The sequence below is a fragment of the Rhipicephalus microplus genome, chromosome 10 (assembly GCF_043290135.1).
Source record: "Rhipicephalus microplus isolate Deutch F79 chromosome 10, USDA_Rmic, whole genome shotgun sequence".
NCBI lineage: Eukaryota > Metazoa > Arthropoda > Arachnida > Ixodida > Ixodidae > Rhipicephalus > Rhipicephalus microplus.
Window position 1 is genome coordinate 92253965 of NC_134709.1, and position 23673 is coordinate 92277637.

Below are 23673 nucleotides of genomic sequence, written 5' to 3' on the forward strand. Positions count from 1 at the left end.
CCAAACAAGCCTGGTTCGTTTCCCACACTGCTTCAGAATTTTTTTCTTCATTTTATTTATTTTATTTGCATCGTTCTAGATTGTTCGGTCACGCATATCACGATGAGTTTTCGCTCACAACCGCCGACGCCAGAATTTTTGTGAAAGGAGCTTTATAATGGTGTCGCGTTAAAATAAGTTTTTTAACTAAGCCTGAGTGAGTTTCAATTTCTTTATTAATATTTATACTCGCAACACTACACTTAACTAGCATTTTCAATTTTAATTGTTAGTAAAACTTACAATACAAGGTTATGCTACGTTTTTTCCGTATGCTATTGTTCTTTAATCTTTCTGAATTTCAAATAATTCCTACTCACAATTACCACACTTTCCCACCACGTGCGATGCGGTACTCTACACTGCAATGCAAACATTTATCCCTTTTTTTCTCTAAGCTTGTATTCTGCCTACATAACACCGGCCTAAGACATCACAAACAAAACAACAGTCCGAGCTTCTAAAGAGCAACAAATATAAAAGAATGAAAGAAATCGGAGAAATTTAGGGCCATGATCGTGTGGTAAATTCGTGAGTTTTAGTATTTTAGACCTGGTCATGGATTGCTTCTCTAGAAGTATCAAAAATTGCAAATTTATTTCGTCTCACGTATCTGCATCAGCACAAGCTATGGAATTTAATACAGAGTGCATTTGGATCAAGGCAGCTTGGCTTGAAAACCGGGTAGTTCGAAGCACCACATGTGTCAAAAAAAACTTTGTCACACTCGTGCTTCTTCGATTTCATCGAGTCCCAGGTGTATTGTTCACATTCGCCATCTGCGAAAAAACAAAAGATGACGAAATTGTGGTGGTTTAGTACAGTGAACTCCCTCCCCCCTAAAAAACGAGTTTACAATTTGGCTCCTAAATATAGACTGTACTCTAAGGGACAAACCTACGGAAGCCCGACGTTAAGTGGCTGCTCTAAGTGGTTTAAATGCCGCGCTAAAGTGCGCCACGCGCCATCTGGCGTAAGCAGTATGCGCACGTAAAAAGTCCTTTTCCTTTTTCTCAGATATCATTTTCTGTGTACTGTCAACAACTATGTATTTTTTCTCAAAAAGCATTGAATCGATTTTGTTGACATTTTGTATGCATGAGCTACAACCAGCTTGAAATAATCTGGATTAAAAAGTAGCTGATTTCATAATAAGTGCAGCAGTAACAAAAATACACAACAGTAGGCACACTCCGTTGCGTTATAGAAGCAGTATTTTTATTTTTTGCATATACCTAGTGAAAAATGAATATTTTCTGTTCCGATGTAACTTAGTAGTCCCTACAACAACACAGCAGATCGTGGTTACGTCCCTCAAGATAGTCGCAGAAAAAAGGTACATTAAACAAGTGAAGCTCTTTTAAAATTCGGGAGTGGGCCATACGAAGAATAAGCAACCTATTCAAAAAAGTGTCACTTGATACCCACTCAAGTATGTGTAAGCACGCAAAAGTTTAAGAATACTTGCAGCCGTTTCTAAAATATTACGCTAAAGCTTACATACACTATTCGCCATACCATACCTCATTAGTATTGACTTTGTACACGTACACCAGGGCTATATATTTTATACTTTCTATGGTTTCATTGCATCATTCCCTAAAGTTCTCAAGGGTGCTTGTTGTTTGCTGCGCAAGTTGTCGACAAGTAGTTAACGAGCTATTGAAATAAAAGCCGTCTACTCACTTGATTGGCAATAGGAACTGGTTGATCGTCGATGAAAGCTTTGTTTTTGTACGGAATGAGTGTAGATGCCAAACTCTACTATGTTATTATTTTTCTTTTTCACGGGCAGGACTGCCCATATTCAGCCCAACACAATGACTACCACACATTCGCTCGCGTGTTTTACCATTTATCCATAGGTAATATTACGTGAATTACATGGCACGTTTACCCATTTTCGAAATTCTCGCGAAGAGGTCGGTAGCTTTCGGGTGACGTGTGGATTGAGTGTGATGCCGTGGCAGTATCACAAGGAGTAACAAAGTGCTCACGCCGACAAAAGTTGTTGCAGTTGGTACACTCTCGCTCTGCGTATAGTGCATTCAGACTACCGACAGATTCCAGATTGGTCGTGGACGCGGATCCACGAATGATCCACCTGCAGACGCATCGGCACCACCGGCAAAGTCTTTGATAGATCAGCCGGATTTTTTTTGTGCTTACCTGCACCCGCTATCAGCAGATCGGTTCGACAGATTCAACAACAGCAGAACGTGATGCTTTGCTAATGTCGAGCATTGTGGACACTTTCAGTTTGTTTAGGTTAAGATGGCGTTGTTGGCGCAATGTCTGAATGGCAAGAAAAGGCCGCTGTAAACAGAGGAACTGAATGCAAACCTGGCAACCGTCGTGCTCGAGGCACCGCATGAGAAGGAAGGACACAGCGATGCACGAGCCGAAAACGGCTTTTTTTTTCAATCGACCTATCGTGGGTAACGGACACATACAGCAACCATTGCACTGATGCACATAAGGTTTCCTTTTGTTGCTTTTCATTTTCACGTTGAATTCAGTGTTCAGACATGGGCCGGGTTTCAAGACTACCGCTTTCAGCGGCAGCGCCACTTTGACGGCCGCAAAATCTTGCGTGTGCATGCAACGATTAAAGCGGCAACTTACTCGCTACTATCAAACCTGCCGAGCTGCGTGCTTTACAAGCGATAGATATCATAAAGGTGATCGACGGTAAATAGGGCCCCAGAAGTGAAGTAGCCACAGAGTCTAAATCGTCGGCGAGGATAGCTATAAGGCTAGAGCTGAAGAAAAGTTTCACGGTGGCCAGCGTATTTGTCCGCTAAGGCTGCGGCGTACCGTCGCCACAATCTCGATGTGAAAAACTGGTTAGGCCCAGTCAACCGCGAGTCAAGTGGACGAAGCGCGGTTGAACAGAATCGCCGATATGAGGTCATGTGACAGCCATTTATCCCTCCGAATGTGGATGCGATGTGTAACGTGAATGTACCACGAGCACCGCACATCTCCCGAAACACCTCCCTACAACAAAATTATGTCGTCGGATGAATCCGACCGTGGGCCGCACGCAAGCAAGTGATAGTGATAATTCATTTCGCTTTGAAGAGGATAGTTCTTCTTGCGATACCTAGAATTTTTATATCTGTCTGTCACAAGCCACCCGGTGAAGGTTTAACCCGATTCTAAAAGCCAACACATTTTGATCAGCTGGCTGCATTCATACGTACAAACGTCCTCAATCAAAAAGAAATAACACGCATGCTTGACGCCCCAAATTAATATATAATACGCAAGTAGTAGTCAGTGTATACTTTTATTTAGAAAATGTATATATAGATATTTAAGGATCAAAGCACTTATTACGCTGCTCTGACGATGTGACGCTATGCACGAAATAGCGGGCTGTTCCTACGGTCCGCTAAATATTCAGGTGTTCCAACAAAACAAAACTGGTACTGTCACTCACAAATGGTTCAGTGTTCTAGTAAAAATCGTTTTTTCACAATATTGCCAAATGGCGATATCTCACGCAGTTTCTGCAATCAGAATACAATCGTTTTTCGACTTCCTTTGCAGCGACGTGCGATGATACGCGGCCAATTTTATCACTTGTATTTTTTGTACGATCGCAGTGGTAGACAAATACGGTGTCACTTGCCTAACACCCGGGCTATTAGACCAGTTGGCTGCGTTCATACTTGAGAACATTTAGACCAGTCTGTGTTCTGTGAGCGTGAACCGGGAAATAATACTAGGAGCGTCGCGCTGTTCCAGTGCGGCTGTCATGACGCTCATCGCTTTAAATAAGAGGAAACAAAATCTGAGGTAATCCCTTACCGATCGCTTCAAGGCACTGAGTGAATGATGAAAAAAAAGCCTGTTTCGTGCTAATGGAACGGGCCATGTCCTGAAAAGACGCTTGAATATATGCGAACGACGCTTATTTCGAGTGTCTAATAACTGGTAGAATGCTTCATGATGAGAACAGCGTCGACTGGTTGCGCATGAAGATGGAGATGCTCGGTCTTTAGTTTGTAGATGGAATGAAAATCTAGCACTGCTGGTACTATGACATTGAAGTGCTATTTGCCATCCCAGCATGATGACAATTATGGCGGCTCAATGCCTAGAAACGACGTTATGAATATGACGGATGCCGTAATAGATCGGTCTAGAAATATCGACCACCTGAAGTTCTTGAGCGTGCACCCAAACGTAAGCCTGCGGTCTCATGACGTTTTCGTCTCTTTAGAAAATGCGGCTACCACGGCCGAAATATGATACAACGGCTTTCCAATGACCAGTTCAAAACCTCAACTCCTATACCACCGTCATGTAGCCATTCCAACATGACTGCTCGAATAGAGGGACGGTGTGAATGACACGTGTCTGATCGTTTCCTTTTAGATATAATATTATTAACCTTTCTTAGTCGACCCAGTGCGCTCTAAAATGTTTTTTAAGATGTCACAGAAGTAGCAGCTGCATGCTCTCAAGGTTTCTTGTTAAATTATTATGTTTAAACTGCTGTATTTTTATTGTTGAAGGAAAAAAACAGATGCACTATTGATCCTCTGTACGAGATTGAAGACTAAGCATGCGAATATTATGATACATATCTATTATCAAGGTCTGAATGCATGCGCTATGCAAGAAACAATTATAAAGGACCGTCACTACGTTGTGTAGTTTATTAGATCGATGTGAGCTCTAACAAGGATTTAAAGTATAAGATCAATTATTAGTAAAACAACGTCATGTAACACTTACCTGGGTGCAATAATATGAAGCATTTCTCAGACTCTGACCTGTACAACAGCAGGTAAACTCTCGCGTGTTCCTCTATAAAAGAGATCATATGTCATGTGCTTGAACTAAGGAAACAGAAACAGAAGCTAATGAATAAGGTTAAAATTCTTTGTGGCACACAGCGATTCTAGATGACCTCATAAGAAACTTTTCCCATCATAACTTTATTACCCATTTATTCACCATACCACACATGTCTACGTACAAAACTTTACATGAAGCTGCGAAAAAATTAAAAAGAAAGATTCATTAGCTTGAAAACAGTGAAAGGCGCCCATGCAGCTACATAAAAAAATAAAATATGCAAGTAAATGCCAGTAGTATACACATCAGTTATGCTTCAGTCTATTTTACACCATAGGCTAAATGCTTGCAACGTTGTGCAACCTGATTTACAAAAAAAAAATTTTGGACATCAACCTATGGCACATAGGCTGAGAAAGACGTCTGAACACATTTCACCGCCAGGAATGTGATTGGGCATCCTCACACGTAAATCTTGCAGAGGAAATCTTCGCTTGAGTAAATCCTCACGAACCGGCAACTAAGGGTGCCAGCACAGGTTTGAAACACTGAGCAATACCGGAAGTTCAGAAACTATGGTGGTCACCATGATTGATATAAGGGGTTTAACGTCCCACATCATAATATGGTTAAAAGAAACGCCGTAGTGGATAACTGAGAAAATTTCGGCCACCTGGGGTTCTTTAACGTGAACCAATATAAGCACACGGGCCTACAGCGTTTTCGCCTCCATCAAAAATGCAGCCGCCACAGCCGGGTTTGAATCCCGCTACCTTTGAGTCACCAGCCGAGAACCTTATTCACTAGACAACTGTGGCGGGGTTATAGTGGTAACCACCAAAATATAATATTGTTATTACCACTCTTGGGACAATAAAACTGTCGTCGGGTTCATTTCACCCTAAAAGGCGTAAAAGTGAACAGTAAGAACTACATGACTTCTTGCGAGCTAATAGTCTGTAATATACATTTACATCGAAACATCACAGAAAACTATGAAAACCATCTTCTTAGAACAGGCAAACGCTGAAACACATTCTTGTGAACAAGCTATTGAGGTTGTATTAAGCTAAAGAGGATTAGAACCGCCCAATTACTCAAGACACACTCCTGACGGGGCAGCAAGCCAATTTCGCATCTTTAGACCATTGAAGGGTGCGCTCTGCAGAAGATATGAACCCGATTCAGCATGCATTCATGCTGGTCAAAAGTTTTTACAGGAGCAAACAGAAATCTACTTTCCGACTCAATAAACAAATCCTGGTTCTTAAGGAAAGGGTGAAATATTAAATGTGATGGCATCACAATCGAATGCTACATGAAGTAACCCTCGAAGCTTACTCTTTTGCATCGAATGTCCACAAACACTGGCTGAAGGTTGCCATGTAATCAAAGAGATTTTCGTGCTATCAGTTTTCTGCACAAGATGCAAGCTTTGAAATCACCGTGAGCAATCTTTGTCAAGACAATGCGTGCCAGCGCTCACAAGCAGTCCTCTTCACACGAAGAAAGCATGAAAATATCAAGCTGGCGAGCCTTTTCGTAGTGCTTGTAGAGACAGAGCACGTCTGTGCTTGAAACCAAAAATTGAAGAAGAAAGTTTGCTGGTGCTGCTCGAGCAATGTTCCGCGCACTTTATCCCGCCGGCGCCTCGTTAAGGCCCTTGGAGGAGCGTTTTCACTCTGCTTTACGAGTCATCGACGCCTCACTTGGCACGCAGGGGGCTAGTATCGTTAGCGTCATTTGTATGACTCAGAGATTCCACTGACTTCGTCTCTAGTTCAGCCACACCCATGTCTAGCACACGCACAGTTTTATACAAATACAGTGGCTATGAGGTACCGGACGAGGCATGGGACGTACGAGGTATTGTACGAGGTATCGGACGATGTCATCCACCCGCCTTGCATACAGAGCAGGACGACCACAACAAAATGACGCCTTGATTGTCCGTATTTTTCTAACTTCGGCTGCTGAAATCCCGCTTTGCCTACAGTGTCCATATAATTGATATTGCCACACAAGCCGATGAAACCTTGTAGGAGGTGTGTTGAAGTGAAAAAAATACTATACAGAAGAATTATGTGTTTTTGAGTTTTTCCTAATAATTTTCGTTTACCATCGTGGAATGAAAAATATACATGGTTCTTTGAAGTACGCACTGAAGAAAATATGTCGCTGTCTAGTGGCTAAGGTACTCGGCTGCTGACCCGCAGGTCCTGCGATCGAGTTCCGGCTGCGGGGGCTGCATTTCCGATGGAGGTGCAAATGTAGGCCCGTGTGCTCAGATTTCAGTGCACGTTAAAGAACCCCAGGTGGTCTAAATTTCCGAATACCTCCACAACGGCGTCTCTCATAATCATTAAGGGGTTTCGGGACGTTGAACCTCACATATCAATCAATCAAAAAAAAAAGATGTCGCTGTTCCGTCCGAATTTTGAAGGCAAAGCTTGAGGGTTCATAAAATATTCGTAGAAGTGAATAATCGTCACCTGATTGACTGTTCATTGTCGTCTTCGTATGTGCGCGTATGGGAGGTTCATTGGAGGGTGCGTGGTTTTTGTGCGCTAGCCAGTTAGCAGCCAAATATATGTTGGTAAAGCCAAGGCGTAATGTCTGGTGAAGGTGAATTTACGTTTGCCGGTCCTCTCATCGAGCAGCCTACTTGCTGGAGTGCCATTCCAGCCACCGCTTGCACCCACTGTTCTCCGATATATCGAAGGACGAGTGGGCCAATGCCTATTTCAATCCCATCCGCTCGCCGCCACTCTCGCATCTTTTTGTCATTAACCAAGAGCAGACCCCCCCACTTTTTCCTAGTCTATACGCAAAATTGTGGAAGACTAGCTGGACAACTACCTGTGAGTCAGAGCTTCTAATTTAAAGAACGATCTTCACAAGTTCTCTCACCACAGCACTATCTCTGTGGGGAATTAAGGCGGGACATTGGTCCTTAGCCATGACATTGAGCGCACCGATTGGCCTAGCCTCAAGCAGAAGCTTTGCCAAGTCTTCGCAATGGTAGTGGCCTATAGGTAGCACGCCGCAAAATCCAAGATGGCTGCGGAAGGATGATCAACCAGTGAACTCGCATAACAAAAGATGGGACGCACAAACGTACTCTCCGTGCCGCTTTCACCGGATGAACTCTTGATCGTCAAATTACGTATATCAAACCAAAGAACTTTTCAAACCGATATGAATCTGAATGTTCGCTATACCACGTTTCTCGCCGCAGTGCACAGGGTGGTGGTGCCAGCTGATCGACTTGTATCAACGATGCGTTGCGTAATCATGTACGTGGCAATAGAATGGCACTCCGAGATCATTAGTTCCGAGGCTGCCTGGCGGATTTGCCGCAGTAGTAGGCCACTAGTGAATAGCACGCTGTCGCAGCTGCACAGGACCGAATGTTTATAGTAGTGATGGTTTCAAGCATAATACGCCGTCGTCAATACTTGCGCTTTAAGCATCATGCAGCTGCTTCTTTAACTGAACACAAGCAATTAACTTCCTATTAAGCAGCGCTTGTGTCACAGCCATGAATTGAACTTAAACCGTGCGCAATTCCCTGCACTCAGATGTTGCAGGTTCCATCAGTTCGATCGAAACAATGATATCGGCACGCGTACGCTTTTCGCAACTTCCAAATTGCGAGAACTTGTCGAACATCAACGTCGTTCAGATAGCACCGGTGAAAATCAGGAGAAGTTAGCGTGGAATGTAGTCGTAACTGTATATTTCATTGCCCTAAAGATTTGTCTTTGCTGGTAGAGCTCGAGTTTGTTCACGGCATGCAGCGCTTTGTAATATCCGCTGTCATTCCGATACATTCAATGCACAGTAGAGAGTATATATGCTTTTATTTTGACATTGCTGAAGAATATTACACAATAAATACAATAAAAAAGACTTAAGAGCGTGAAAAGAACATGAACGCACGACGGGACGTGAAGTGCAACTCCTTGCTTGTGAGCTAGCAGCTGATTCTTCATCGTCGCTATCACTTTCAGTGCGTTGACAACCATGTATGTCCAGTGCGGAATCTTCGATGACAAAACCGTTTCTTTAAACATCACTGCTGAAAGTATTCTGGGGGATTCTCTCTGGCAAACGACGGATAGCAGCAGCACCAATGCGCCATTCACCACGCACAACACCCACACGGCGTCGCACACCACGTTTATGTGAGGGTGCGGAGATCATTTCGCTTCGATACCCGACAAGAAATAAATCACTTGCAGGGCGCTGCCATCTATCAACAAACGCAGAAAACAAGCGGCGCAGGGTAGGTCGAAGTTCAGAAACGGAAATTGTGAGCCTGGGCTACTTTCGGCGTACAATGAACGCTTTGCAATATATGCACTGCAAAAGCCCTGAATAATGCTATACGCACGTAAAAGAAGGCCAGTTTAAACTGGAATGATTACACGACAGCATTTACCTATCCATGGTGACTGCGGAAAATCTCGCGAAGCTGATTTGTGTACTCTGCAGGCTATAGTCGAAAGCGCAAGTTGCCACGTATTTTCACGAAAAGTTCACCTCTTGCAATAACGAATGATGTTTATTGTTTCAAGAACGGTCTGGTATGTTCACTGATGCACGAAACATACAAAGTGCTTTATGTTCGTTTCTTGATAGTGCGTTGACACTGCGGCTAGCACCACCGAACAAGAGAGCATTGGGAGTGTCTGCATTCTCACCATGCTTGAGAGAACGCTCCTGAATCATAATAGGTGGCACGACAGTCTATGAACATTGTGAATTCCGTGCACATAATATTCAATTCGCTTTGCCGAAGAAGATTTCTGGTGCTCGCACACAGCATCCTGGCAAGGCATCCGCATCGTACATCGAAGAAGTCCTTGCGCTCTGCCGGCTTGTGAATTCCTTGATGTCCAAGCCAGAAAAACAGTACCACATTCTAAAGGGCTTCGGAACTGGTGCCACCAGTGCCCTCACTGTTCGAAATCCCTCTAATAGTGCTCACTTCGTCACCATGTGTCAGTACCTCGATTAGCCTGTTTGTCTACAAGTGAGCTCTGGCTAACACCGTCTTGCGGTGGACCGGAACCTACGTGACTTGATTAGGGAGACTGTACGGGAAGAAGTGTAGCCAATAAGCTTTTCGGCACTTCCCTATTCCTCGTACTTTCTTCAGGCATGGCTTGGTGAGATATAATCAGAGAAGAACTAACATTCATAGAAACATTTCGGCGCACACACAGTAGATGAGAAAACGGTCGCTTTTCTTGCTAGTTTTTTTTTGTGCACATTCGCTTCGGAGCTACTTCGGGATGTATATTTTGTGTACTTCTTTCAATAAACTGAGTTGTGAGTTTGCGTTTAGCTGTATCCTTGGCTTTCGATTTCCTGTCTACCGTGCGCACGGCAAAAAATTTTTAAAAATGTCCTGAAACCAACTCGCCCAACGTTACCTAATATTACAAGAACTCACATCCTTGACCGGCCTAACGCACTTACGACCACCAGACAAGATGACCACTGTATTCCTCGGCTCTCTGTATTTCTGAGACAAGACGGCCATTTCATTAGCCTCTATGTCTCACGAAATAAACAGTTGCAAGACCAAGACAGTGTCCGTTTTGTCTATGAGCTTCTTCGTAGTTCTGTGTGGGCGTGTTTTCAGTGCATAATTGAGGATTAAATCCATATATGCACGAAATAGACGAACACCTAGCACTGTACTTAAAGCAAGCTCACAACGATATATGGAGAAGTTTACGCAAACTGTCGAACCATCTTCATCTTTCTCCAACGCAATTGCACCCATGCATCCGATGAAGGGCTTTTTTTCTTTCTTACCTTTTTCATAGTGGGCTCTGATTACCATCGCTGGATAAGGAACCTCATCTAAGTATCCTATCTTCGCATGTTTGTGTATCTTCCCTCTGAAAATATATTACAAAGATTTTGCTTATGGTTCAGCTTAACATTATTATATAGGCAAAACAGTTCCAGTGCGCAAAAACAACAAATTGCTGTTTAGGTAACAAAATACTAGTCGCGGAGCTGTTTAAGGCACAAACGAATTCCCGATAATTTGTCGGACAGAGGTCTTAGCCGTGCTGCAAGGGTGAAGCCTGACAAGTAGGAAAGCATGGGTAAGCTTAAGTTGGCGAGAGAGACGCCTAGTATAGCTATTTTAGCCTAGTTCAGAAGGAGTATCGTCGTATAGAGCATGGAGCGGCGTACAGAGATGGAGGAAAAAATTGAAGCTATCGTGTGAGGAGGGGAAGTGGTGTCAAGAGGAGGGCCACCTGATAACCTTTCAGCATACACTAACGGTCTCGTACTCGTTCTGCAACGCATGGTAGAAGCCAAGTTAAACCCCAATCATGCCAAAAGTTCTGCGTTAGAATCAGGCTTGGTGGTTTTAGGTCTGTTGAAGCTGCGCATAGTATTATTAACTTCAGCATAACTAACTGGTGGACATGAGTAATTAGTGAAGGAATGCTTATCGATTATATATGAAGCTAATGCTTCAACACTGTGTCATCATAATAATGGAACAAAGAACAAAGAGAAAGAGAACGAATGGGAGTCAGTGAGGGCTCGCAACTATTGTGATGTGAAATCTTGTGTTTTTCTTACACTGAAACAATGGTAGCCTATAAAACGCAGTTCACTAATACTATTCTCTAGGATTGAAGTGGGTTATGTGAAAATGTGCGCGTCAAGTGGTGGTGCCAACGCAACTGCCCTATCGTCTTTCACTATGCATTTGGGCAGATAATTGCACAACCATGGTTCCACTGAAATCAACAACCATTTGATTAAATTGGAGCTAATGGATGCGCGGGAAACTTCGGTGATCATATAACCCATAAAGTACTAGGAAGTATAATTCTTGGCACAATATTTCCCTAGATCAACACGTAAGTTCAGTGAACATATTTCTTCTGCATAGCTAGAAATGACATTGCAAAAAGTGAAATGATCGAAGTGCTCCTTGCTTTGGTACACATAACCTATAGAGCCTAAATATCACGTTGTGGCGAGAAAACCATACATATAAATAATTTTAGTTATTATCTGTCGTACCAGTATGAACACCTCTGTTTTAAGAGCAGTCCCGCACATCAAGTATTGACACATTGTTTTTGCGCATTGTTGAAGGAACGCACTACCGATACTTATGGTACCCGTTTTCATGAGTCCAACGGAAAGCTCCACTGTCAGAGCTTGTAATCACAAAATGGTAACGCGGAAAACACCGTAGAACATTTATATTCAGATGGAGAATACTAGACGTAGCCTTTACAAGAGTGGATGTTGGTTTGAAACGCAAAGATATGGGAGGCGTGTTGGGTTTTCTCCAAATTTTATCGCAGAAAAACTGTCCGCTTGAACGTTGCGAGCGGTATAGAGAACAAAGCACAATATAATACAGGCAGCGATCTGCAACAGGCTAGGGAGAGAGTGGCGTAAACGCGTGCATGCTGCGAGGGAAGGCATGAGCTACTTGGCATCGCTCGAACACCTGCAGCCAGAGGGGCGTGGTGCGGACGAATGGACAGCATTAAAAAGTTTAGTCAAAAAGCTGCTCCCCCCTCTAATAGGCCACTCAGGCTCCAGTTGCAGATTTATATGCTAGGTCACAAGTGTGCTCTTGAAAATAAGTCGACATATTCGTGAACTAATTGCGAACCAATCAGTTGTCGCAATAAACCTCTTGGTAGTTAAGTTAGTAAGACGAAGGTCAGCGGACCTTTTTAACTTCGTAGCAAGTGAATAGTTCCGGCTCGAATGGTTCGTTCCTTACAAAATCGTTACTAACCACGCTACCTGCTTCGTAAGTGTGTTAAATCCTACGGACTACATTATGTGCGTGTGCGTTGCCATATCAAGATAATTATGTAAAAAAGTTACAGGATAAAATAAGTAACATTGTTCACGTACAATTTTTATTTTCTGCTAACTACTCCATGTAATACCGTTGTAAGTGCGTATCATAGCAGGTCACAGCCGAAAAGCGATCGCATACTTGTATGAACACACCATACTTCTATATTATAGATCACAAAACTAAGTGCTCTCATTTGAATGAATCACAAGCGATAACACGTAAACGCTTCCAAAGAATCTGCCTTTAAATTTTTCTGTGCTGCCCTCTGACCCTCTGGTAGGATTTTGGTAGGGGCCGCAAGAACTGGCAATGCTGAACAAAGGCCTCCGACTCCGAAACCCTAACACATTTCGTGACAATGCCGCCAGGTAAAGGTGCGTGCGTTGCAGCATCATGAAAGGGTGGATTTCAGAACTTCGACCACGCCCCTTTCAACTCTACTAGCAGTTATAAAGCTATTTATGCAGCCACTGTGGGATCACACGCTACGTACTGGTTAGCCACCATATATTTTAAAAGAATAATTGACGTTTCCTAAATATCGCCGTATGCTCTTTATTAGCTAATTTGTGAATCATCGCGTAACACAAAACTTCTAAACTTCTACTCCGAACTACTCGAGAAAATTCAAGTTAGCCGAAGCTTATACGGAATCTCATGATTGCGGCAAACTATACTTCAGCATCTACGAAGTATCAGATTGGCAGCAGAAGTGTCTTGTTGAAGGGGCCCTGCAACACTATTTGAGCATGGTCCGAAAACGCTGCTGACCGATAGTAGAGGCTCCCTAAAACACACGAGCCAAATAATATAGCGCAGCACGCGGCCTGGAATTCACAATAAAATATCAGAGTCAGCTAAAAATAGCTTTCTCTTCTCTCGACCAATCACGAAAAATAAGCCCAGTAAGCCCATTTATCAACCATGTGCTGATTTGAACATGACGCCCTCGGTTGTTACAGAGGTCGCCGCGAGAGGCCGTCCCTTTTCCACGCGTGTGCGCGCAATTGCACTAACAAAGCCGCGTATTTGAAGAAAAAAGTTGGCCGCGTATCTGCTCGTTATACTGGAAATGTCGTCGAAAGACGATAGTCTTGCATCTAGGAAGAGTGAACAAAATGTTTATTTGATGTTCAGTGCGAGAAAATGGGTCAATGGTATTCTGGAGGTGCTGCGCCAGAATGCCTCGAGCGTGCAGCGGAGGCGAACGAGCGCATCACGTCACGTCACACGTGAGACATGAGCGCTATCTGGCACTATCATGGAAAACAAAGCGCGCGTGGCGTGCGCACCCGTCTCGGAGGTGATAAGGTGTAGAACACAAGGCGACGTGTTGGTGCCACCACCGTGTCGCCTTACCAAACCAATGTAAAACTTGAATTTTTTTGCAAGCGTTGCATCGTCAGCGCAGCATAATGAGCGCTACAGTCTTTAGAATCACTTAAGTATGCCTTTCCTAGTAAAAGACGCACATCGCTAAACCTTGAGTAATATTGGTGGGCGCTGCGGATGGTCTCGACGGTTTGGGTTATTGTTAAGCGCTGTTTAGACTTTAGAGCATCGTTAAAAATGGACAAACAGACAAATCGGCAGACTGGCCAAAATTTTTTCCGTCGAAGGTCCCAAGAAAGACTATGGTCTTTAAAAGAAAAAAAAATGCTCACAGTCACCAGGTGCGAATGACATTTTTTGTTTTCCCCTCCCACCTTTCCCTGCTCAGCTTCCAGCCTTTTCGTCTGGACGAGAAGAGAGAATGTGATTGAAGCGCGTGACAAATATTTGTTAAAAAATTAGCGGCGTTCAATTTGTTAAGTAATACGCTGTTCCAGTGATTTATTTCCATGATTACAAAAAACAGTGTTTCAGAAATCTTTAAGTTAAAACGCTGAGAAAAGTTCTCTGGTTAGAAAGGGCAAATGTTCCAAGCTGTACTAGGTGCTGGCTTGAAAAGGAACGCCTTGAAGAGAATGAAATAAGCTGGAAATAAGTAAATACATGTGTTTAAAACAGTTAAGGAACTTTTTAAAAAATATGTGGGACCTAGGGGTATCACGTTTTGTTCGGATATAGCCATTATTAAAGGTGCGATGACACGGACACCGAAGGAATTGTAGCTTTCAGCGAAACAGTGGAGTGTAAGGTTTATCCTGCCTGTATTGCATAAACCTAGACGTTCAAATGAATATTTCACTCCAATGAGTTCACTAGAGTCGCCGCCGGTAAGCTCCGCTCACCACCGGCGACCGCCGTTTCGCCATAGCGCTTGTGACGTCAATGTATCCTTCGAGTGTATCCTTGCAGTTTGCCACTTCACTTTCAGACCCCTCAAAATCGTCCAGTTTTTAATGCCAAGCTGAAGATAGCCGAAATGTCTCTGTGGTACGCGCAGTGGACCACGAAACAAAATCGGTGGGCAAGAAACAGCCACTCGCAAAGCCAAGTAGCTTCTTCCATAACGGTTCCTGAGAGCACCAGTGTGGTAAGACACTCGTGTTGCTGTTAACTTAAGAAAAATATTGGTTTCAAAGTTAACACTCGACCAAATGTGATGATATTTAATGTATAATTGAGGTTTCAGCGCATGAAGAGACGCACAGGAACACAGGCCAAGTGCTTGTCATGTGTTTCTTTGCGTCTCTTCGTGCGCTAAAACAACAGTTATACCATATATCTGAACCAACTAGTCAAAGTGTCGATTCCGTCACGCTGTTATTACGCAGGCTTGCTTTTGAACACGCAAGGATCAAACCACCTAAAAGAGCATAAGAACGGAAATTCGGCGTCAAGGCCCGCTAAGTGAACCATTTTGAAAAACAAATCTGATCCCAGGTTTTTGGTGGTACGTTTGTTGTACTTACAGAAATGAAGATGAAGCTTGGCATAAAGTGGCAGTGTCACCGGCATTTGTAATGTTCCGACCGGAATGCAAGTATGTGTTCATGCATCACTTTCATTTCATTAACGCTGCAAGCAACTTACGCTACTCCATTGTTCCAACTACTTGGTCTCGGACGCCTTCGCTCCCAGTAAAAGAAGTCGTAATCGGTGGTGTTCAGCCCATTGTTCAACCAGTAGATGCAATCCCGCCGTGGATTATCATAAGTTCGCATCGTCAACCAGATTTTTTCTCGAGTGCTCAACATCTGTATGTGGAGGAAAAGAAAAAAAACCATGAACGCACATATGACAGTAGCTAGTGTTGTGAGACTTGGGAAGTAAAAACAGCGCAAAAATAGAGACAAGGACAGAGGAAGAGACGACACTGCGCTGACTCGCAACTAAACTTTATTGGAATATACACACACATATATCCAGCATTCAACCCGGTCACGTGGAAAACCAAAGGTGTCTGCGCATCAAAGCAATCAAGGTACGAAAAAAGCCTGATAATATTGAACATCAGACGCCTTTGGTTTTACACGTGACCGGGTCGAATGCTTGATATATGTGCGTGTATCTTCCAATAATGTTTAGTTACGAGTCAGCACGGTGTCGTCTCTTCCTATGTCCTTGTCTATATTTTTGCGCTGTTTTTACTTCCCACGTATGAACCACCAACTAGCCTAACTTTTCCTATTAGTGTTGCAAGACACAAAATATTGCACATTGAGGCGGTGGCGTGAGCGTTTGGAGCACGAAGGAATTCCTTAGCTCTTTCAGAAAGGGACCTAATTCAGCCTTTAAAGCCGAAAAACTTCTAGGGTGATCGCACTGTGGTTGGTAAAGTAGTTTTTTAAGGCGAGGTTTTCCAAAGCACACTTTAAAGCTGTCAGACAAAATTATTAGTTTTTTCATAAGCTCCGCCGCAGTCATTTTAATTGGTAGAAGCGAGAAATTTCCTAATCTTGGGTTTCAAGATAGAAAAATGCCACTTTTCATTTCTGGTAGTTATTTATATGGGTTCTGATATGCCGACTTACCTGCCGAGGTAAAAAAATAGTTATGGTGCCCGAAATATCAGACTATATTCATTAGAGATGTAGCAGTCGAGATGTCGATGGCATTGCCTAGAATATGGGGTAGTCGCTAAATAAATTTTTCACTATGCTTTATACTAAAGATGGTGTCCCGCACCCAAGTTTGACGTAATTTTAATAAATCAATCGCCTTAACGGTGTTAGATAAATAGATATGTGCGTTTTGACGTCCCAAAGCTACTATATGATTATGAGAGACGGAAATTTTGACCACCAGGGGTTCTTCAACGTGCACCCAAGTCTGAGCACATGGGCCTACAACATTTCCGTCTCACGGAAATGCAGCCGCCGCAGCCGGGATTCAATCCTGCGACCTGCGGGTCAACAGCCGAGTACCTTAGCCACTTGACCACACGGTGGGGCACCTAAATGGGGTTGGGCTAGCGAATAGAGGCTATTGAATCTCTTACTGGAAATTGCTAGCATAAAGAGTGCTGGTGTCGATAACATTCCTAGCAATTTTTATATAGATTTGCGCAGTGGTCTACTAAATAAATTACCGTGATGAATCGGTCTTCACTTTCTTGTTCTTGCTTTCGAATGGCTTAGTAATGTGCGAATACTCGGCTGTTTGTGAAGGTTGTAGTAAGTTGGATCTTAGTAACTACACATTGAGTTCCCTACTTTGTATATATTCTAAATTGCTTGAAGACATTGACTAAAGCAGTTATCAGTAAGTGTACATTATTTCAATTTCATAAATTGCAGTCTTCATGGTTTTCGTAAGCAGAACGTGATTCTAACTAAGGAGGTTGAGTTGACTGACAATCTTTCTAGTGCCTTCATTAACGCAAAGAAGCAGACACATTCTTCGTTTATTTTGCCAAATCTTTTGATATAGTTTCTCATCCAAGACGTCTTCTAAAGATTGATAAAGCTTTCAAGAAATTGTTGAATAATATATGGTTTTTATTCTACCACTCCTATAGCAATGAGTATGCTGTACTAGAAAACTAGTGCTATGATCCTTTTTTTTTGCGAATATTGTACTGTTTGTGAGGGTGGTAGTAAGCTGGATCTTAGTAACTACATAATTAATTCCTTAGTTGTTAAATGTTCCGAATTCCTCGAACGCATTAGGTAAAGCAGTTATCAGTATGTCTAGATTATTTCGATGTCATAAACTTCAGTAATAAAAGTTTGCGGAAGCTGAACTTGACGGTAATTAGGCTGGTTGAGTCAACTGATGATATTTATTGTGCCTTAAATCAACTCAGAAATGTGTACATAACATTCCTTTACTTTGCCAAAGCTTTTGATAAAGTTTCTCACCCAGGACTGCTCAGTGAAGATTGATAAAAATCAAAATTAGTTGAATAATATATGGTTTTCCTTCCACTACTTCCATAGAAAAGAGTATGCTGTACTAGGAAACTAGCACTTTTATCCTTTTTTCTCGGAAATTTTGCACTGTTTGGGAAGGTGGTAGTAAGTGAGATCTTACTAAATACATACCTAATTCCTCAACGGTTATATTTTGCTAAATTGCTTGAACGCATAGGGTAAAGCAGTTATTGGTATGTCTAAACTATTTATATTTCATAAATTTCAGCGATCATGGTTTTCGGAAGCAGAACTTGACGGCAACTGAGGCGGTTGAGTGGACTGATTATATTTATACTGCCTTAAATCAACGCAAAAAAACTAGACATAGTATTCCTTTCGTTGCCAAAGATTTTCCTAAATTTTCTCACCCAAGGCTGCTTTTAAAGATTGATAAAAATTTGGATTTGATTGATGTGTGAGGCTTAACGTCCCAAAACCACCATATGATTGTGAGAGATGTGGTGGTGAAGGCCTCCGGAAATTTCGACCACCTGAGGTTCATTACGTACACCCAAATCTGGTAAAACGTTCAAAAAATTGCTGAATAATATATGGTTTTCATTCTACCACCTTCATAAGGAAGAGTATGCCATACTAAGAAACTAGTGCGAAAATATTTTTTTATATCTAGAGTGCCCCAAGGTAGTGTGTTGGTTACGCTGCTATATTTACTTTCTTTCATTTTTATGCCCAACATTATTAGAGTGTGCCTTCGGCAGTGTACCGATGACTTTGTCCAATATATTGAAACAGAATGTCGTCATGTCCAAGCCCTTCTTTATTTAAAATCGCGAAGAAATAAATCATGGACAGACGGTTGGTGAATGCTGTAAGCACGAAAAACAATCGTCACGTTGCTTACGAGAATAGAGTTATGTAATGTCGGTTACAAGAAGAAGGTTACGTACTCCATTAACGACAGCGTCCTAACAAAAGTGTCCACGCTATAATACCATAGCCTCCCGCTGAATATGTAGCATTCACATTGATAATGTAGGTGCCAAGTCATGTGTAGTAATGAAGGAGCAAGGCAATCAGCAGTGAGACCGTCTCTTGGTGCGAGGCGTGAGTGCTCTGCATGTGTTGTGGACGCCGAGCCCCTTCTGCTATTTCTGTCTGTACCGGCTCTCTGCCTGCTACTAGACGTCGTTAACAAACCCCCTTTCAAGTGTGGCGAAAGTGTGCTGGGTAGTTAAATCTGGAGGTTTGAGGCCGGAAGCTGGCTCCTGCGCAAACATTGCCTGAACAGACCACCGAGCAAGGCGCCTCCCAGTAAAGCACGGCCCAATTTACAGTGGTCATCGATACCATCCTGCGCCAACGTGATTCTCCTTGCGGGCTGGCCAGGCCAGAGGGTTTCAGGTATAAGGGACCCTCCCAACTTTCCTGTAAAGCTTTACTCAATAGATGTTTTCACTCTCTCTCTCTCTCTCACCGGATCTGAAGACGAAGATTGGCTGCTGTGGTTTGAAAAAGTGAGCGCCGTCAACAAATGAAACAACCCTTCCGGGTTGGAGTATGTCACGTTTCACCTGAAAGACGTCGCTAGCCTGTGGTTCACAAACCACCGTTCCTGATTTTCAACTTCGGTCGCATTCAAGACCAACCTTGCAGCTGTGTTTGATCACCCTCGGTGCGCAAGCTCTGTGCCGAACTGCGCTTACGCAGACGTGTGCAAAGGGAGGGCGAAAATTTCATGAGCGATATCGAAGATGTCATCACTAATCTATGCTGGTCCCTGAGCTCGGAGATTGCCGAAATAGACAAGATCAGGAATATGCTGAAAGACATAGACGATGATGCCGTTCCTTTATTGATTCTGGTGAAAAGCCTAAGTCTAGTGTCTGAACTTGAACCCTTGTGACAGAGCTACGAACAACTTCGCAAGCAACGTGCCTCATTTCGGAGGTCGACGACAGCAGACGACTCTCTTGTCATCCTGACCTTCAGTGGTGACAATAAACCAATGGTGACATTCGGCGGCGCAGATAAAAGAATATGAACGCGAAGTCGCTCGACAGCTTGCGTGCCTCTCGTATCTACCGACCTTAAAAGTGCCAACCAACTTTCAAACATCGGCCACCAGAAAGAATATTCAGAAGCAGGTCTCCAAGGCGTTGCCATTGCTGACATCCGCCTCTCCTACAACACCTGTCGCTGTAAGCAGTTTGCACTTGAGCAACAATACCAAAGGAACATTACTATTAAAACCAGAACCGATTAGCTGATATAAAGCGCTGGTGCTCTAAAAATGCTAGCGTGAACACTACTTAAACCAACTCTGGTGCACGGCACCAAACTATGATCTCCATTACCTCATGTGACGGCTGTATCAAAAGATTACATATGTAAGATGCATAAAATCAGACAGTCAGATCTCCAACCAATACTGGCGTTTCACAAACATTAACGTCTTTTTTAAAAGCACTTCCGAGGGCTGTCGTGGCTCTGGGGTAGAATGCTCGCTTGCCACAAAAAATTCTTGGGTTCAATTCGTTGTGAGACCTTGGCAGTGTTTCTTAGCATGTTTGTTCTTGTCGTTTCCTGGCAGATGTTAAGCTGTTCTGTTTTGACGACTACATTATCGTCGGTCATACCCCAGGTTTCAATTATCTATGGCACATACCTGTATGCGAGTGCTACATACCCGCCCTCGCGTTTGTGCCTCTATTTTTCGGGAAGTGCTCGACGGCGTACAAACTGGCGTTGCTACATTATTTATGTGTTGAGCAAGGCGTCAAGCTTTTCGCCTTCTTACCCTACCACAATAACTTTGGTTCCCGGCAAGCTAAGGCAGTGATTACGAGAGCACCCTGACGTAAGTGGCTAGACAGACAGACAGACAGATGTAGATAGATAAATAGATAGATACCAAACGCTCATTGGCGTATCAGATGGGGGGCAAAGGGGGCACGAACCCGCTCACTCAAAAAAGTTGGGAAGCTGAGCCCCCCCCCCACCTCACTTTCGACAGTGTTCACTGTCGGTGTGCAGTGTTTTATATAATGAATATTTTTTGCATTTCAGCTGTGATGATTTTTCTGAAAGGCTCTTTGCGGTGCAGGCCACCTATGCGTCACTCTCGCGCCTTCTATTGTAGTATAGCACTCTGAAACGCAGTTCTGAATACACAGCAAAGTTTAATAATGCATCTCCGCCATTGTTCCAACTTCTTCTTCCCTCTCCTCAGCAGACTGCCCACTACTAGCTTATGTCTCAAGTGTGTCGTGCCAGAAGAAGAACAAAAGTATGCCACAGATAGGCCCCCCTGCAGACAAGTGGCCATGGGCACTTGAAGAAAGAAAATGATCAGACAGAGCTTGTCAGAATGGGTGCCGGCTTGATCTTTTCAATGCTGACTGTGTCTTCATGCCCAATACAAAAGAATGTAAAATGATGTTCAGAACGCTTTATCATTGGGAAAGGACTGTCAAGGCGAGGCTGAAGAGCACGTCCAGATGCATCGACACGAACAAAAACGTGTGAGGATGTCTGTAGGTTTGCCGGCAGAAAAACGTCATTCTTAGTATGAGCTCAAGTTGGGGATGGGCGCAAGGTTTGCATAAAGATCCGCAGACGCTGGACGAAAGAACATGGATCCGAAACACTTTGCGTAGTCACGGGGCTGACGAGGTCACCAGGCAAACGAAGTGTGCAGCCATAAACCATTTCGGCTAGAGAGCAGGCAAGTCCTGGCCGAAGTGTTGAACGCAGGCCGAGAAGCACGGAGGGGAGGTGTGATACCCAATCTTCGGCGTGAGGCTGTGAGGCGAGTGCTGCTTTTAGATGGCGGTGGAATCTCTCCACTGAGCCATTTGATGCTGGATGATACGCAGTTAGGCGAATACGCGCACAACCCAGTAGAGATGTGATTGAGGTTAAAAGCGCTGACTCCAACTGTCTGCCTCGATTAGTAATCACCGTTGATGGTACACTAAAATGACTAATCCAGGTAGCAAGAAAGAGAAGAGCAACTGTTTCTGCCGTGATGTTAGGCATTGGAGCTGCTTCAGGCATACTAGTGTACCTGTCAATACACGTAAGCAAATACGTATTTCCCCGAAATGGAGGTAATGGCCCGACAATGTTCAAATGAATGGAGTCGAAACGTGCATCGGGGAGAGGGAATTTTCTCCTTGGAGGCCTAATGTGCCATTGCACCTTGCTGCGCTTACATGCTCTGCAAGTAAGAACCCAGTCACGAATGTTAGCGTGTATGCGCTGCCAGACATAGCGTTCAGTGACCAGATGTTGAATAGCTCTTACGCCTGGATGGCAGATGGAGTGGAGGGTGTCAAAAACAGCACGACGAAGCTGTGAAGGAGTATAGATACGAGTGAGGTTGTGTGAAACATCGCACCAGAGCGTAACATCGTCGTCGAGAAAGCTGACTTGTTGCAGTCGGAGCGAAGTAGAGGATCGGAGTCGTTGAAGCTCATCGTCTAATGCCTGTGCCTCCGCGAGCGGGGAAAATGAAAGGTCGGTGGTGCCTGTCGTGGCATGAATGGTAATACGACTGAGAGTGTCCGCTGCACTGTTAAGGCTGCCTTTTACAAAACGTATGTCTGTGGTGAGTTCGGCAATGAAAGCAAGGTGTCGAAGTTCACTGGGAGTGTGCGTGGCACTGCAGGAACGTAAAGCCGAAACAAGGGGCTTGTGGTCGGTAAGAATGGCAAATTGTCGCCCTTCAAGGTAGTACCTGAAATGCTTCACAGCAAGGTAGGCTGCGAGGAGCTCCCGTCCGAAAGTACTATATCGGTGCTCAGTGTCGCGTAACTTGCGGGAAAAGAAGAAATTTGGAGCCCATGCACCATTGATCCATTGGTGAAGAGCGACCCCAACTGCTTCTGAACAAGCGTCCACCATGAGGCTAGTGGAAGCAGTGGGTGAAGGGTGGTGCAGGAGGGTGGCCTGGGCGAGCTTGGTCTTAACGGCGGCAAAAGCTTGACCCGCGACCGTGTCCCAAGGAAGTGCGGCTAACTCGGCTCGCGAAGTCGAGAGTAGTGCTTCCAGAGGCTGCAGCAGTGTAGAGCATGTAGGGATGAAGCGGCGATAAAAATTGACGAGTCCGAGAAAACGTCGTAGACTGCGTATGGACGTGGGAGGCGGGTACTCGAGGATACCTTGAACCTTGCTAGGTAGAGAAGTGATGCCATCTTTAGTGATCTGATGACCGAGGAATGCGATCTCCGAGACTCCAAACTGACACTTTTCTACATTGATGACAAGGTCGTAATGCCGCAGTCGAGTGAAATGCTGACGTAGATGTGCTTTTTGCGTTTCAGCGTCTTTGCTGGCAACGAGAAGATCGTCGATATAGGCGAAACAAAACGACAAGCTTCTTGCGACTTCGTCTCTAAAACGCTGAAATGTCTGAGCTGCGCTTCTCAAGCCGAAAGGCATTCGTAAATACTCATAAAGCCCAAATGGGGTAATTATATCAGTTTTGGGAATGTCAGAAGGCTCAACGGGGATATGGTCATAAGCTTTCACAAGATCAATCTTAGAGAAAACAGTTGTGCCAGTTAAAAAGGCAGTACAGTCCTGAATATTGGGTAACGGGTATTGATCTGGAACGGTGACTGCATGAAGAGCTCGATAATCACCACAGGGCCACCAGTCATTGTTCTTCTTGGGAATGATGTG

The 23673-nt window shown here is 43.9% G+C and overlaps 1 protein-coding gene across 2 annotated transcripts in view; it reads right to left on the reverse strand.

Moving 5' to 3' along the window:
• Positions 1-617: 617 nt before the first annotated feature.
• The window catches only part of LOC119180910 (uncharacterized), a 182884-nt gene continuing 159828 nt past the window's right edge, over positions 618-23673 (reverse strand). Inside the window, exons 2-5 of one of the 2 annotated variants that reach the window (XM_075875874.1) lie at positions 15704-15867; positions 10681-10766; positions 4789-4860; positions 618-818 (exon numbers count right to left, since the gene is read on the reverse strand). In XM_075875874.1, the coding sequence (XP_075731989.1) occupies positions 658-818; positions 4789-4860; positions 10681-10766; positions 15704-15867 (483 nt within the window). In that variant the 3' untranslated portion in view covers positions 618-657. The remainder of the gene's footprint in view (positions 819-4788; positions 4861-10680; positions 10767-15703; positions 15868-23673) is intronic. The other variant, XM_075875877.1, reaches the window with a different exon arrangement.